The following is a 15061-nucleotide window of genomic DNA, read 5'->3' as shown; positions in this document are numbered from 1 at the left end:
TTAACAAAAGCAACCTTTCCCCACCCGCCAGGGACTCTGCCACCCCCTTTTCCTCTGCGGCTTGCTTAAATATTCCAAATTTAGAAAGCTTAAGTCGGCCTGCAGAAAGAAGAAAAAACAGGCCACACAAGTTCCCTAAGTAAACGAAATAACAGCAGCAAACAGACATAAATGAAATAAATTTTGTCTTGTGCAGCATTAAAAAAATCAAAATAAAATTTAAATGTGGGCGGAAGGAAATCGGACCTTCCTAGAAGTCGCCATAACTAAAAAGGATGAAAACTACTACCGATGATAAATTTTGCCAATATAAACAAATACACATTTTTCTGGGAAGCGGGTCCATAGAGATCACCAGATTGCGAAAGGAACTTGTGATCCCCAAAGTTAGAAGTGACGGAGGTAAGAAGTGCCCCAGAGACTATCGGAATCCCCGAGCGTGGTGTCCTGGAAGCCAGAGAAGTAAGTGGACAACTGTGTCCGGCGCTACGAAACCGGAAGCTGGGCCCTGACCGGACCAACGGGTGACCGCGGGCGTGGTCGGCCCCACAGGGTGGGACCGCAGGGAGCACAGACTCCGCTGGTCCTGACCAGCGTCACTGCCAGTGGACGGGAGCAGGGACAGCAGCTGAAGGCAGCTGGGGACTGAAAGGGGTCAATTTAAGACAGAACGGAACGAACTCGCATACTGACGAAAACAGCCCAGTGGAGCGGGGAATCGACAATGCAGGAAATTAGATTCTGTTGCAGCAGCAGAAGCAAGTTCTGAGTCTGCTGTGATCTCAGAGCATCACTGGCTACCGGAAGCAGCCTCGGAAATACTTCGTTTTAACTCTCGGAAAGGCTCCTACTGTAAACCCCACCGTTCTGTTTTAACAAACACAATTATCTCTCGGCTAAAGAGATTAAACGTAGTTAGAATTATTTTTTAAGAGCTCAGAGTGGTCTGCCTAAGAGACATCTGGTCCAGGGCTTCTCAAACTTAACCTAGAAGCAGAAAGTTACCTGGAAGCTAATTGGACCCCACCCCGGGGGTGAGGGGCCAGGAATCTGCTGTTTAAAACAATGTTCAGGGGATGCTGATGTAGGTGGGCCCCCTGTCCCCGCCTTAAGGAACACTGATCTAACCCATCCTGTTTCAGTCTGGCTACTGGGGACACTGGGGTCCACCAGTACAGAGGCATCACCACCAAGACCAAAAATCGTGGATTCCTGACTACTAGCGTGCGATCCTGTCCCATGCGGCTACCCTGGCTTACAGACACAGACCAATGGCTTACTTTGGTAAATTAAACGCATTCTTTAAATTAAAATCCTCGTTAACGTATATAGCCAGTCCTAGGATGGGTGGGGAGAGAGATGGGGGTGGGGTCAGCACGTGGGTGGAGTACAGCAAAAGCTGGGTCAGTTCCTGGCTCTATGACTAACAGCTGTGTGACCTCAGGCAACTGAATTTACATTCTCAGCCTAAGTTTCCTCATCTATAATATTTACAAGGATTAAACAAACCATAATAAAATATAAACCATCACTATATTGTCTGGCATAAGATACACAGTTACTGTATCTAACATACTATTAAGAATAAACCCGCCAATTGGAAATACTGAGAGAACCCGGAGGCCATACTCTCTAAATGTAGGCAGTGGCTCCTGTACTTGTTCAGATGGGCCCCTGTAGCGATCCTGTCACCATTGATGGCAACATCATCTCGTCATACGCATAGGTACAATTTTGCTAAGAGAAGATACCATTATAAACACATGGCAGGTAAAGTCACACACAACCTCCCCTATCTACTGCTACCTAAAAACCACCCCAAAGTATAGGGGCTTAAAACAGTGATTTGTTATTTCTCACAATTCTGCGGGTGAGCTGGGCTCAGCTGAGTTGATCTGCTGTTTCACATGGTGTCTGCTGGCGACATCGTGTGGCTGCAGCCAGCAGGGGGCTGCCTGAGGCTGACCCACCCACGATGGCTCCCTCAGACTCCTGGGTGGCTGGACCAGCTAGGGACTCTGGCCTCTCTTCCCAGCAGGGTATTTAGGATTCTCACGTGGTGACAGGCTTGCGAGAGAGTAAAACCAGAACCCGCACGGCCTCTTAGAGCCTAGTCCCAGAACTGACCTGACATCACTTCTGCCACTTGTCAAAGTCCGCCCCAGGCCTTCTAGATTCAGGGGGAGGAGAAGGAGCCTCTGCCTCTTGACAGGAGAAGCCACGTGTATGAATCAGAACGGGAATTATTTGCAGCCATTGTTGAGACAATCTAGCACGCTCACCCCTCCCAGAAAACACCTGCCGCATTATGCAAGGTTGGATGTGTCCACCTGACCATCGAGGCACAGTGGCTTTGCCTCCACGAACATAATGCTTCTCAGTTTGTGGAAAGTCAAAGGACGCCCTCTGCCACGTGCTGGCTGTGGGCGCAAAGGGTCTAATGTGACCCAGCCTGGGCGAAGTGAAGAGCAAGACCTTAGCACCCCCGCCGTGGCATCTGACGTCTGGATTCGTGCAGACCAAATCGACAGGGGAGAGAGGACCAAATCTTAACCGCTTCCAAACACGGATTAAGAAATGTAAAGGGGCAAAAGATTATAATAAAAAAAAGGGTAAAGGTTATCATTTTAAAAATTGTGAACGAAAACTTCAAGAAACATTATGAATTTTTCATCTTAAATGTTCATGCACAAGTAAAAAAACATGAAACGCCAATGTTTCTCTTCACAGTCCTGATTTCAGTTTCATTTGGTCACACACGCTTTCACACACACACACTTGCAAAATACTCAATCATTAGTAATTAGAAGGGTATAAAACAAGGGGCACACAGGCTTAAAAAGATAACCTAGGCTTCAGAACAAAACTAATCAAATATTTAAAATTTCTTTATTCAAAAAACAAAGATATTTTTAATGGAATTTAAGTTTTTGGTTTTTGTTTCTTTAAAAGAACACTTTAGGGACAAAAACTAAGCTTCTTACATGGCCAAGGGCAGAGCCTGACTTCTCCTCCTTAGAGGCCTTTTGCAAAATAGATGCCAGCATTCACTGACCTTGATGTTCACCCCCGCCCCCCCAATACACACACCTGCCATCTGTTAGTGTAATGCTCTGGGGACAAATGGCAGGGGCTACAGAGCGGCCAGGATGTGGTTGGTCTTGATGACCAGCTCCTGTCACTTTCCCGAGACGAGCTTCTCGTTCTCGAAGTGCATATCTTTCTTCAGCTTGCCAGCCACCAGCCACGCAGCTTCCACCGCCGACGTCGGCACCCGCTCCTGGCTCTGGGCATCCAGGTTCCGCATTTCGCTCGCCCGGCCGCACAGGTCAGAGCCCTGTCTCCAGCCTGGACCACAGCAGCGCAGTGTCACCGGTCAAGGCCTTGTGTTCCTGTTGAGGGTGGACACACCCCAGGACTGCTTATACCCACTGATGGTCTTGTCAAAGTGACCGTAGAGACCCAGTCTCTTGCTGACCAAGGTCAAGATCTGCTCTGCGATGCAGGCCACCTTCATCCTGGCTTCTGCAGCTGGGTCCTTTGCGACGGAAAAGGCCAGCCTGACGTAGATGACGACGGTGAAGAACAAGATGTGGAAAGCGGCCACCACCAGCGGGGGCTCCGGCAGTGCGAGCACCTTGCTGAACATGTCGAGCGCCACGACGTGCTGGTCTATCAGATTCTTCCGCAGGCAACAACCACAGGGCAGGCTAGATGTGTCAGGCCGGTGCAGTGCAGCTCGCCTGGACACGGCCGATTTCACAGGGACTGTCACCCTTGACGTTCCCGGCCCCTTCGGGCAAGACGACCTTCACAGGCAGGGCATCTACCGCCAGTCAACAACCAACGCCAAGTCCCCAGGTGTGCAAGGCTGTCTTGGATCCTCCAGCCAATGTCACTTGGAACAAAGACAACCATCTCCACTAAGCTCACCCAGATCCCCGAGACAAAGAATCATGAGCCATAAAATGGTTGTTTTAAGCCCCAAGTTTTAGGGTGCTTTGTCATGCATCAATAACCAACTGAAATAGATGGGGAAATCATTATTTTCACTAACCTCTAATCGAAACTCAGTATCTCCTCCAATTATAAATCCAGGTAACAAACCCCAGTCGTATTCATAGTACTTTGTCACCAACAGAAATCGGATATTTGTGTATCATTTTACAGCTGTCCTATCATTAAGAAATCATTTATTCTATCGCCACTTCGAAATTTCAGTAGTTATTAGACCCATCGTTAGATCGTATTATTTAATGTTATTAAAAAATATATGTAACTATATCCTAATTTTAAAATATTTTGTTAGTTTATTCCAATGAGACTAAATTTCCATTGTAATGCAATGGATTTTATTTTCTGATTTTAAAAATATTATTTTATGCTTCCCCAAAGGGTCTGTAGCATGAAAGGGTCCCTGGTCCAGTGTGGATTCACACTGGAAGAATCTGACTGGACCGTGAAGGAAGAGTAAGAGTTTGCTGGGAACGTGGTGGCACTTCTGTCCTACCATGGGCATCGAGCAGGACCCTAGTGTAAACACCTATGAAAATAAACACAGTGGCGAAAAGTGGCCTAGATGACAGAGGCTCTGTTCATCCCTCTGGCAACCAAATCAAAGTTGTGATGGAAACAAGGAGCAGCAGCAAGGAAAAATCACCCGGGATCTCGATGAACAAGCCATAAAAATAGGGAGAAATCCAAGAAATCATCCTGTAACGGCAGAAAGTAGGACGGGGTGAGGACACGAGGCTGCCAGGTCTCCAGCAGCCGAGTGGGACAGAGCCTGCGGCAGCTGCACATGACTCTTAAAGGGGCCACGTCCGTGAGCAGAGTTTCGCAGTGACGGACCTGCTCACTCTGAGCACCAGGGCTGGTTCAGCTGCGCACGGGGGGCACCAGGGACTTACAGGGGGCCACTGAGTTGTCAGAGTGAGGGCCGAGGTAAGACTCGCTCTGTACAGAAGTGCCGGCGGTATCTGTTGTTCCCTGCTGAGCGCCCCTCTTCCCAGTGGGCGGACACAGTGCCACCATTGCCATGACATCATCAAACTGGATAACAGAGGTCGCTCAGCCCAGAGGATTCCCTGAAACCCCGCCTCCCCCAACTTGGGCCCCGCCCAAGCCACATCCAGGTGTGTCCTCAGGGAGTCAGGTGTTCCTTGCAGAGCAGCGCCCAGACTCACACTGGAGGCAGCTGGCCTCGGTTTATTTTAACTTTTTTTAAAAATATTGTTTATTATTATTTATGCCTACAGCACCTGGTCTTCCTAGGTGGTCTCCCATCCAAGTACTAACCAGGCCCAACCCTGCTTAGCTTCTGAGATCAGACATCGGGCTCTTTCAGGGTGGCATGGTCGTAGACCATGGACTGTGGCTCCACTGGGGCACAAACCCAGGACTTTCTGCGTGTAAAGCAGATGTGCTAATCGCTACACTATGGAATCATGTCCATGGCCTCGGTTTCTGGTGTGGCTTTTTGAGGCAACAGCGCCTGTGGATTGCTTGATGACTCTTAACAGGTGGCCCCGGAGGAGCACAGGCTGGGGCTAAATTTGGCCTGCAGTTGAATCCCACTCAGGACTGTGCCACTGGTCAGCTACTTCAAAAATCCACGCTAATAAGACCAGGAGACTTAAGAGCTTTGCTTAGTGCATAGAAACAGACGCGGAAAGGCAGCAAAGAAGCAGAAACCATATGAGGGAACAGAACAGAGATCCAGGAATAACGGAGTCAAACAATCTAACAGATGCAGAGTTCAAAACACTGGTGATAAAGATGCTCAATGAACTTTTGAGAAGTGTAGATGAATTCAGTGAGAACTTCAACAAAGAGATAAAAAACATAAAAATGGAAATGGAAATTACGAAAAGGAACCAGTCTGAAATGAAGAACACATTATCTGAGATGAGAAGTATATGAAATGGAATAAACAAAGAAATAAACAAAGTGAATAAAAAAGAGGATCAAATGACCTATATAGAGGACGGGAAAGCCAAGGACACTCAATAAGAATGGCAAGAAAAAAGAAGTCAAGACTATAATAATAATTTAAGGAGCTTATGGGACACTATTAAAGGTAAAAATATCCATGTCATAGGGGTACCTGTAGGAAGACAAGATGTTGAAGGGCTATTTGAAGAAATCATGATAGAAAACTTCCCTAACCTGGGAAGGGAATGGACATACAACCCCAGGAAGCTCAGAGAATCCCAAAAACCAGGAATCCAAAGAGGCTCACACCAAGACACATCATAATTAAAATGCCAAAGGTTAAATACAAAGAGAGAATCTTAAAAGCAGCAAGAGAAAAGCAGATAGTTACCTACAAGGGACCACCCATAAGACTGATTTCTCAAAAGAAACTATGCAGGACAGAAGGGCCTGGCACAAAATATTCAATGTGATGAAGACCCAGGATCTACAACCAAGAATACTTTATCCAGCAAAACTATCATTTAGAGTTGAAGGACAGATAAAGAGCTTCCCAGATAAGTATAAAGCTAAAGGAATTTATCACCACCAAGCCAGTATTACAGGAAATGTTGGAGGGACTGTAAGAAGAAAAAACACGTATCAAAAACAGGAATAAAGAATGGTAATAACTATATTCCCATCAGCAAGTACCTCAAATGGAAAAGAATTAAGTGGCTGAAAGGATAAGAAAACAAGATCCCTACACATGCTGCCTACAAGAGACTCACTTCAGATGAAAGGACACACAGACGAAAAGGAAGGGGATGGGAGATGCTGCTGCCCTGATGGACCCAGACGGTCCTGCGCTGAACGAAATGGGTCGGATAGAGAAAGACAAATATCGCGTGATTTCAAGTACACGCGGAATCTAAAGAACAAAATCAACTACAACAACAAAAGCAGAAATAAACTCACAGATAGAGAATATTTAGAGGGATGCTAGATGGGAGGGGGGTTGGGGGGTAAAAAGGCTAAGAGATTAAGAGGTACAAATGGACAGTAGCAGAATAGACACGGAGATGTAGAATGTAGCATTGGGAAGGTGGTTAATAATGTAATAAATATGTAAGGGGGAAGAGGGGTGCTAGATTTAGTGGGGTGATCACTGCAAGTTATGTGGATCTCTGATCGCTACGCTATACAACTGAAATTGGTATATTATTGTATGCCAACTGTAAGTGGGAAAAAACCTCACTGAATTGTACAATGTAAATACAAGCGACTAATTGTCTATTATATTTCAATAAAGACAAAAAAGATGAAAAAAGAAAATAAATAAAGACAGTAGCAAGAAGCAGCAGTATTACCAAAAATAAAACATTTCTAGAGCTATGGCATTTTAAATAAAACGTTATAGTTCAACAAAGGTGCTTTTTCTGAAGTGAGCTGCAGAGAGCACTTTCAGGTCGTTCCCTTAATGTCCCCCGGGACGGCACACAAGGCTCTTGCATTTACAAGTATCATCAACGTTAAACACTTCACGTGTGCGAGGCTGAAATAAGTTCCAAGGTGTACGTTAGACGTTGGAAAAATAATCTCAGCCAATGTAAATATTAGTTTTTGTGCCTCGGCCTATCTTAATGTGTACAAACAAATGAGTTTTGCATCTACAAGACTGTTTCTAGAGTCTCACATTTATAAAATAGGTCTTGATTTATGGAATAGTAAAATTTGAAATTCTACTGAAATGAAATTTCACAGTGAAATAAAATTCTAAAATTTATGAAAAGTCCTGGTTTTCCTTAAAGGAGTAACATGGGGGGAGGGTGTGGAAACAGAAATAGGAGAATTTATTTTTCAAATATTATGTGATTTAAATGACAAAAGTATGAGAGCACAAGTTTAAAAACTAGTACATTTACGATAAATGAGAAAATAACAATGCAAAACAAATACCGTGGTTTTCATTTTTGTCCTAAATTTACACTTTTTGAAACAGTGGTTAATGAATAATTCAAGAGACCTTTATCACTGTTTCCTTTGGCTGCAGGCAGATGAAAGGATTTAGGTGAGGTGTTTGGGTCGTTAGAAAACGGATGCTGTGCCCTTTGTAGATCAAAGAATAACATCAAAGATTACTGTCCTCTGGAACATCCTGGAAGGCTTCTCAAAAAACAAAAGAGCCCAGCAAATAAGGAAAAGCCGCTTAGCTGCATGAGTGCCCATTTACGAGAAAGCTCTAAAGATAAACTAAATTTTCATAGACTTCACGACATTCTAGATATCGCATCTAAACACTGAAATTCTGAAAGCTGTCTGTAAGAAAAAACGTTGGGCGAGGGAAGGGGTCGGTGGGAGGAGAGTCCAACAATTTCTCTCTTGTGAGGATTTGGCTTGTTTAAGCTCCTTCCTCCTCCTGCCCACCGATTTCCGGTGCTGCTGGCAACATCACCATCCCGACCACGGGCCCGTGCAGAAATGCGACACCAAGATTCAACCTGCCCTATGACCCCATAGTTTTGTCGGATAAGACCCAGGATGCCCAGTTAAGTCTGATTTCAGATAAGCAGCAAATCATTTTTTTTACATCAGTACGTCCCATGCATATCCCATAACTTACACTAAAAAGTGACTGTTTATCTGAATGAAACCCAAATTTCTCACTGTGTATTTTGCGTACCTGGCGATACCATTCAAAGGTAAAGGGTCTCCAAGAGATTCCAAAAAAGCGTTTTTCTTGTCAGGGCTTTAGATGCGGGATGCTGGGAAAGGCTGGGTCTCCGGGGGGTTTCTGACAGGTGGTGTTGATCTCGATACCGTTCGGTACCGGCATGCTCAGAGCCTTTCTCTCGGCAAGCTTGAGCGACTGACGGTTCAGCCGGGGAGAAACCCGCGCTCTCATTCAATGTGTATGGCTGCCATGGCGGCAGAACGGGCCCTGCGAACTCATTTCCCAGCAGAAAAACAGCTCCACAGCCAAGCACAGGTTTGTCGCCTGCTTCGGAGTGACACGATCTGCATGTTGCCCCGATTCAGGGGAGGCTTCCAAAAATAAAATCCCTCTTTTCACCTTTCACGGAGATGTGGGCTGCCTGTAGACTGTCAGTACATTTAGTGGTTTTTTAAAAATCATTCTAACATTTCATACTTCAAGAATTATAAATATAAAGAACAGTACTTTCTGCTGATCCATTAATGCTCATTCACGAACCTTAGCAACCCATGACGCACACAGGTAGGGACATCGAGGGGACTCCAATGAAGTTCTTAAACGGGAACAGGCGTATTAACATGTTAGTAAGAGATGTGACTTCACTTAAAAGAAATGCACGTGGTGTACATCTGTTTTGTCTGACTTCGAGATTCTAAGATGGTGGCATAAGCCTCACCAGCTGAAGCTGGGTCCTAATTCGTAGCAGCGTGAGCGTTAGCACCCATGAGGGCCCACTGGTTGTCCACCATATCAGACCCGATGCTCCCTTTTATACTGCCCCCAACACCCTGAAACGGAACGCGCGGGTGACAGTCCCTATCCAGAAAGGACTTCAAAGTCAACACAACATCCATTTCAATGAAACAAAAGTAATTTATAATACGTATTTCAATATGTAAATGCCCAGGCATGACCATACTGGGAGACAGAAGAAGTAAGGATATGCTCACCCCAAGGGGAAGACTCCGGAACAGAGCCGACGCCCCAGCACCCCAGGGCCAACCCAAGACCTGCCAGCGCTGAAACGCATCTTGATTTCTCCACGAGAGTAACTACGGCTGCGCAGATCTCATCCACAGAGGTTAAGGGCCACGTGATCCCGGGTGGTTGGGGGAAGCTCTTCGAAGCGAAGTGTGCGGGGGGCTCCACAGGGAAAGGCCGCCCACGAAGCTTTGGTGAGGTCGCGGGCCAGTCCAGGTCGGTAAGGAGCAACAGGCCAGGCAAAGAAATTTCCATTTCCATACCCTCTTCCTCCATGAACTCTGGCCGGATTCTGAGCTGGCGCCGCTCCACGTGTGCCCTCACAGCTGGCCTCCAGAGACAAGCTGATTCCTCCTCTACCCTGACTTTCTAAAACTAAAGAATGGTGGCCTAGGAAACACGTTTTGCTATGATCTAATTCTGACCTTCATTTTAGAGGTTAGTAAATTTCGTGTTGTTCGGGGTCAAAGAGAATGTTACAAGCAGACTTAGAGGCCTCTTGCTTCCCAGGCCAGGCTGTGTTCACTGAACCACAATTAAAGGAAAATAAGCTTCATGTAAGAAATCCTTCTGAGAAACTAAAACCTAAAGAAAACAACAAAACTGTTTAGAAGACAGGCTCGAATTCCCCACCATCCCTTTCAGAGTTCCATGCGGTTTCTCGAAAATCGAGCCCTTGAAAAGATTAGTAGATGTGCGACACGATAGCTCTGTCATGACAAGTCTGTAAGAGTGTCTAGCATTCTGCTACTTGGATGCTCTGTATTTTGTGTAATCAACTGCTCCTTAGTGGATATCTGGGCTATTTCTCTTTTCTTTTACTCAATAGATTGTACACTGTTAATAAGTGAAAAATGTTTACATTCATCCAATAAAAGGAAACGAAAACACAAAAGAAAAAAAGCAACTGCATTTGTAAGGTTAAGAGACCGCTTTGAAAACATAAAAAAAAATACTCTACAAACAGAATTATCTTTTTAAAAGACGCCGAATTCTGTAGTATAACTGCCTCAGGAGCCAAACATTTCTTACCTCCATCCCCCTTTATTTGACTATTACATATCATGAGTAACCGTGCCAATTCAGAATGAAAGATTACCTGCATTTAAAGTACACAGTCCCCTCGTGGCTGCCATCATGCTTTCCTCTCTCGGGGTTGTCCCATTCTACGCCTAACCAGAGTCCTAGCAGAGCAAGAAAAACCGAATGAGCAGTGAGTGAGGACAGAGGCAATGCTGACTCTTCTCCGAGCAAATACAGTTTGCAGGTATCATGCAGATGCCGCTGCGGGAGAGAAACGTCTTCGGGAAAGAACAAGTTAGCCTTAAACTTGGGACTCGAGTGGCTGCGACATTCGCTTTACGGCGCTGGTCTGGAACTGAACGACAAATACGGCCGAGGAATGCCTGCATCCGGACGAAGAGGGAAACTCAGAGTTGAACTAAGCATGTAGAGTGCGTTTTTCCTCCCACGGCACCTGCTGGGTTTTGGTAGGAGAGGCTGGAAAGCTAAATGGCTAACGAAGCTTCGGGCAGATCTGAGCGCAGGGCAAAAGGTCAGGAGTACAGGTGTGAACGGAAGGCGCGTCTCCCACACTCCGCCTCTGAGAGGGGACCCCGCTCTGTCCACACAGCGTTACCCCTTCTCTAATAAACCTCCCTCTGACTCTAAGCGTGGCCGAGTGTCTGAATTTTTCCTCGCACTCAGCCGAGAACCCTCTGTCTTGGGGCGGGCCTGGGGCTCCCCGCCACCCCTCGGGGGATGTGCCCTGCCCTGTGTCACCTGGACATCAAGACGCATGAAAATCAAAAGTCAATGATTCTGACTTCACTGGAATCACAAGTATTAAAAACCAGGGGTCCAACCGACACGGGAAAGGGGCGGGAGACCGAATATTAAACCGAGCTGCACTCAGAGGCTGCAGGTACTGCCAGGCCAGGGGACACCACGGAACAAAGGAAGACTCCCGCCAGCATGGGGCTACTCACCAGTCACCCACACCGGGCAGCAGAGCCTTCGGGTCCTGCCCTACACAACACAGACCCGACCCTGCGTGACCTACCCCGTGCCCGACCCCGGACCACGGGGACCTGCAGGACAAAGGCTGAGACCCCGACATGCCCTCAATGCGCGTACCCACGACAGGGAAAAAAACAGGAAACGAAGTCTTTAAACTGTAATTCACGGAAACTAAGGATGACATAAACCGAAATCCCCGCCGCTCGCGGTCTGTCTCGTCACCTGTCTCTGCGAGGAGACTGCGCTCCGTCTGTGCAGCGTTACTCCTCCTCCGATAAACTCTGCTTGTGTCCCTAACTCTGGCTCGCGCCTGAATTCTTTCCTGCGCGCAGTCAAGGACCCGCTCCTCTCGTCCTGCGTCCCCACCCAGCAGTCACACTAATGCAGGGAGGAGGCAAGGGAATTACAACGTGAATTGAGCCACGGCCAGAGGCTGCAGGGTGCTGGTCCGCCCTGCGGCCAGGCCAGGAGGACCCTGCAGAACTCGGGGAGGTTTCCGCTGGGATTGCCACAGCCCATCCCCCACACCCGTGCCGGGAAACAGGAACAACAGTCATTCCCTGTGGCTAAGCGCACGGGGGACCTAAGGATCCAAGGCTGGGAACCCCAGGCAGGCCCCTCACTCCCCATATTCTTACCTTTCCAGCCACATGCTCTCCCCCTTCCTCACTGTGTCCACGTCAAAGGAAATGGGTTGACAGTCTTTTAAACTGTAACTCACAGGAACTAAAGAATGACATAGGAACTGAATTCCTCGAACACCCAGGGTCCCTCTCGCTCTCTCCGGGTATCTTTACTCTGTCTCACTGTCCTCATCTCTCGGTCCCTCTCACTGTCCCCCTCACTCCGCCTCTGAGAGGGGACCACACTGGGGTGTCATCCCTTTCCCAATCAACTCTGCGTTCCACTCGGCTTTGGTGTGCGTGTTGAATTCTTGGTGTCCATCTAAATGAGGTGAAAACTTATGTCCACGCGAAGCCTGCACCCGGGTGGTCACAGCAGCGTTAGCCATGACGGCCCAAACTGGGAAGCTTGGACAAACTGTGGTCCATGCAATGGAATATTCTTTAACGCTGAAAAGAAATGAGCCGTCAAGCCATGAAAAGACACGGAAGAAACTTAAATGCCAATTACTAAGTGAAAGAAGCCGATCTGAAAAGGCTACACACTGCATGATTCCCACTCTGACGTTCTCGAAAAGGCAAAACTATGGAGTCAGTAGAAGGATAAGCGGCCACCAGGGCTAAGGGGGAGTGAGACGGACAGAGCACAGGGATTTTTAGGAGAAACTGTGACATTATAATGGCGGACACACGTCATCGTACTCGTGTCCAGACCGACGGAATGTGCAACACCAACAGTGAACTCTAATGTAAACACGTGTCACCGCAGGTTGTGACAAAGGTACCATCTGGTGGGGGACACTGACAGTGGGGGACTGTGCATGTGGGGGGCGGGGGGTACACAGGAACTTTCTATACTTTGAGCTGTGGACCTAAAACTGTTCTAAAATATATATATTTTAAATTACTCCATATGACCAATATATTTACCCCTGTAAACAGACCAACTCAAGAAGCCACATCATGAGAATATTGTTTCATGAGCACAAAATATCAACTAGAGGATTTGATAAATGGAATATTTAATGGCATGTGGCAGAAATATCTAGCTCTATCCCCCAGGTCAATGACAGGAGTCACTTCGAACCCACCGGCTAGAGCTCCAGGACCCAACTCCACACACCAGGGCTGGGCCAGGGGCCTCCCCCGGATCCCCCCCGGGAAGTCCGAGGTGGGCACTGCCATCATCTGCCTTGTGATTTCTGTGCCCCTTGCTCCTTGGGCTGACCAGCTCCTGAGATAACTAATAGTTTTCTTTCTAAAGAAATATAACTAAATTCAATCACCCAAGCATGAGAAAGTGGGAGGACTCCTCTGTCTCCATGAAGCGATACTGCTCATCTGACTCACTCTACGTTGATCTGTACGAAATTACTCCTCGGGAGGGCAGCTGCTTAGAGGGCCTGCAAATACTGAAGCCACCTCACGGCTGAAACAAAGTCAGAGTTTACATCCACTGGTGGCTGGAATCATGTCCCTACAAGCTCGGTCTAAACCCTCGGGCTCTCTGAAAGGCCGAAGCGGGTTGTGTTCTGCACGGCCCTGGCCTGGCCTCACCTGGGAGAGGTAGACGGCCTCCTGCTTCTGTAATCTGTAACCTGAGAATGTCCTTAAAAGACTGCAATAACTTACGATTAAAAAAATGAATTCAGGAAAAGAAAATCGGGTACCTGAAGATCGAAAGCCATTAACCGAAACTGAATTAATTTAAAAAGGAGGTGGGAGAATAAGCAGCATCGAAAAAGAAGGTAACAGAAAAGAGCGACGAAGGGTACGACGGCTCCGCGCTTCCTCGGAGCAGGAAAAGGAGATGCGTTCTCTCGACCGCCAGAGACATCTCCGCCAGTGCGTCGGAAGGAAACCTTGTCACCCTGTCCCTGAGCTACAGGAGTTTGTCGCAGAGTGCTTGAATAAGCACGAAGGGCACAGACTAAGATAATGAAGGACACGTGACATTCCATGCCATCTTTATAACATGCTCGCTCACGGGCGTTTCCTAACTCGAGCCTCGGGGCAGAAAGCCTGGTTTCGTGATGGCGGTTACACAACGGGCTGCGACGGTTTTATTTCACTTGCTGGTGATCTCGTTTTCCACAGGCGCATCCTGAGGAATGACAACTTGGCCGTTCCCCGAGCGGGACATCGGAACACCCAGGGGGCGTGCTGAAATGAAGCGCCCTGGTCCCAAACCGGCCTACTGGGTAAGACTCCCGGTGTGGAACCTGGGAATTCATCCTCTCAGCAAGAGCCCCCGACACAGGTGTCACCGCGCTGGGCTTCTAATGCGCCGAGGACAGCGATTCCAACTGAGTCGCTTCAGCTGGAGAATGGGTGTTCCGCACCGCTAGCCTGAGCTACGAGGCCGTGTGGTTAAGGATAACAGTTTCATCTGACCAGTAAAGACCACACTTTCTGGCCCTGAGGGCCGTAAATTATAGATTTTTCACTGATTATATTGTTCTTCTAGCAGATGACAATGAAGTATCACACTTTAACAAAAATCAATATATTATGATGATTTTCCTATAGGAGGAAATTAAACGTCCTGAAGAAGGAGTACTTTTTTTTTTCTAATTCACAACAATAACAGCAAAACAATAATAATCCCTAAAATTTTAGATCCCTGTCAGACAGGGATCTAAGTGTTTTCTACGCACGAATTCTCCGAATCCTCATGACAACCCTGTGCACGGAGGGCCCCACTTCGGCACAGCTGTGGCCTACGCAACACCACTAACTTGCAGAACGAACCCCACAGCTGTTCAAAGCCTCGAACACACACACGCCTAAGTACCAAATGTTTTGCATC

General features: G+C 47.3%; 1 protein-coding gene and 1 pseudogene across 2 annotated transcripts in view; both read right to left on the bottom strand.

Moving 5' to 3' along the window:
* The window catches only part of TBCE (tubulin folding cofactor E), a 58444-nt gene that overhangs the window by 20432 nt on the left and 22951 nt on the right, over positions 1 to 15061 (bottom strand). For both annotated transcript variants that reach the window (XR_005650166.1, XM_039850359.1), the window contains exon 3: positions 10710 to 10794. Coding sequence is in view for 1 of the 2 variants with exons in the window: in XM_039850359.1 (XP_039706293.1) it covers positions 10710 to 10794 (85 nt within the window). In the remaining variant the exon portion in view is untranslated. The remainder of the gene's footprint in view (positions 1 to 10709; positions 10795 to 15061) is intronic.
* LOC120592678 (uncharacterized) lies at positions 5250 to 5365 on the bottom strand (annotated as a pseudogene).

Source organism: Pteropus medius, unplaced genomic scaffold (assembly GCF_902729225.1).
Source record: "Pteropus medius unplaced genomic scaffold, Ma_sr-lr_union100, whole genome shotgun sequence".
Lineage (NCBI taxonomy): Eukaryota > Metazoa > Chordata > Mammalia > Chiroptera > Pteropodidae > Pteropus > Pteropus medius.
Note: the sequence above shows the minus strand (reverse complement) of the source record. Positions and strands in the feature narration are given on the sequence as shown.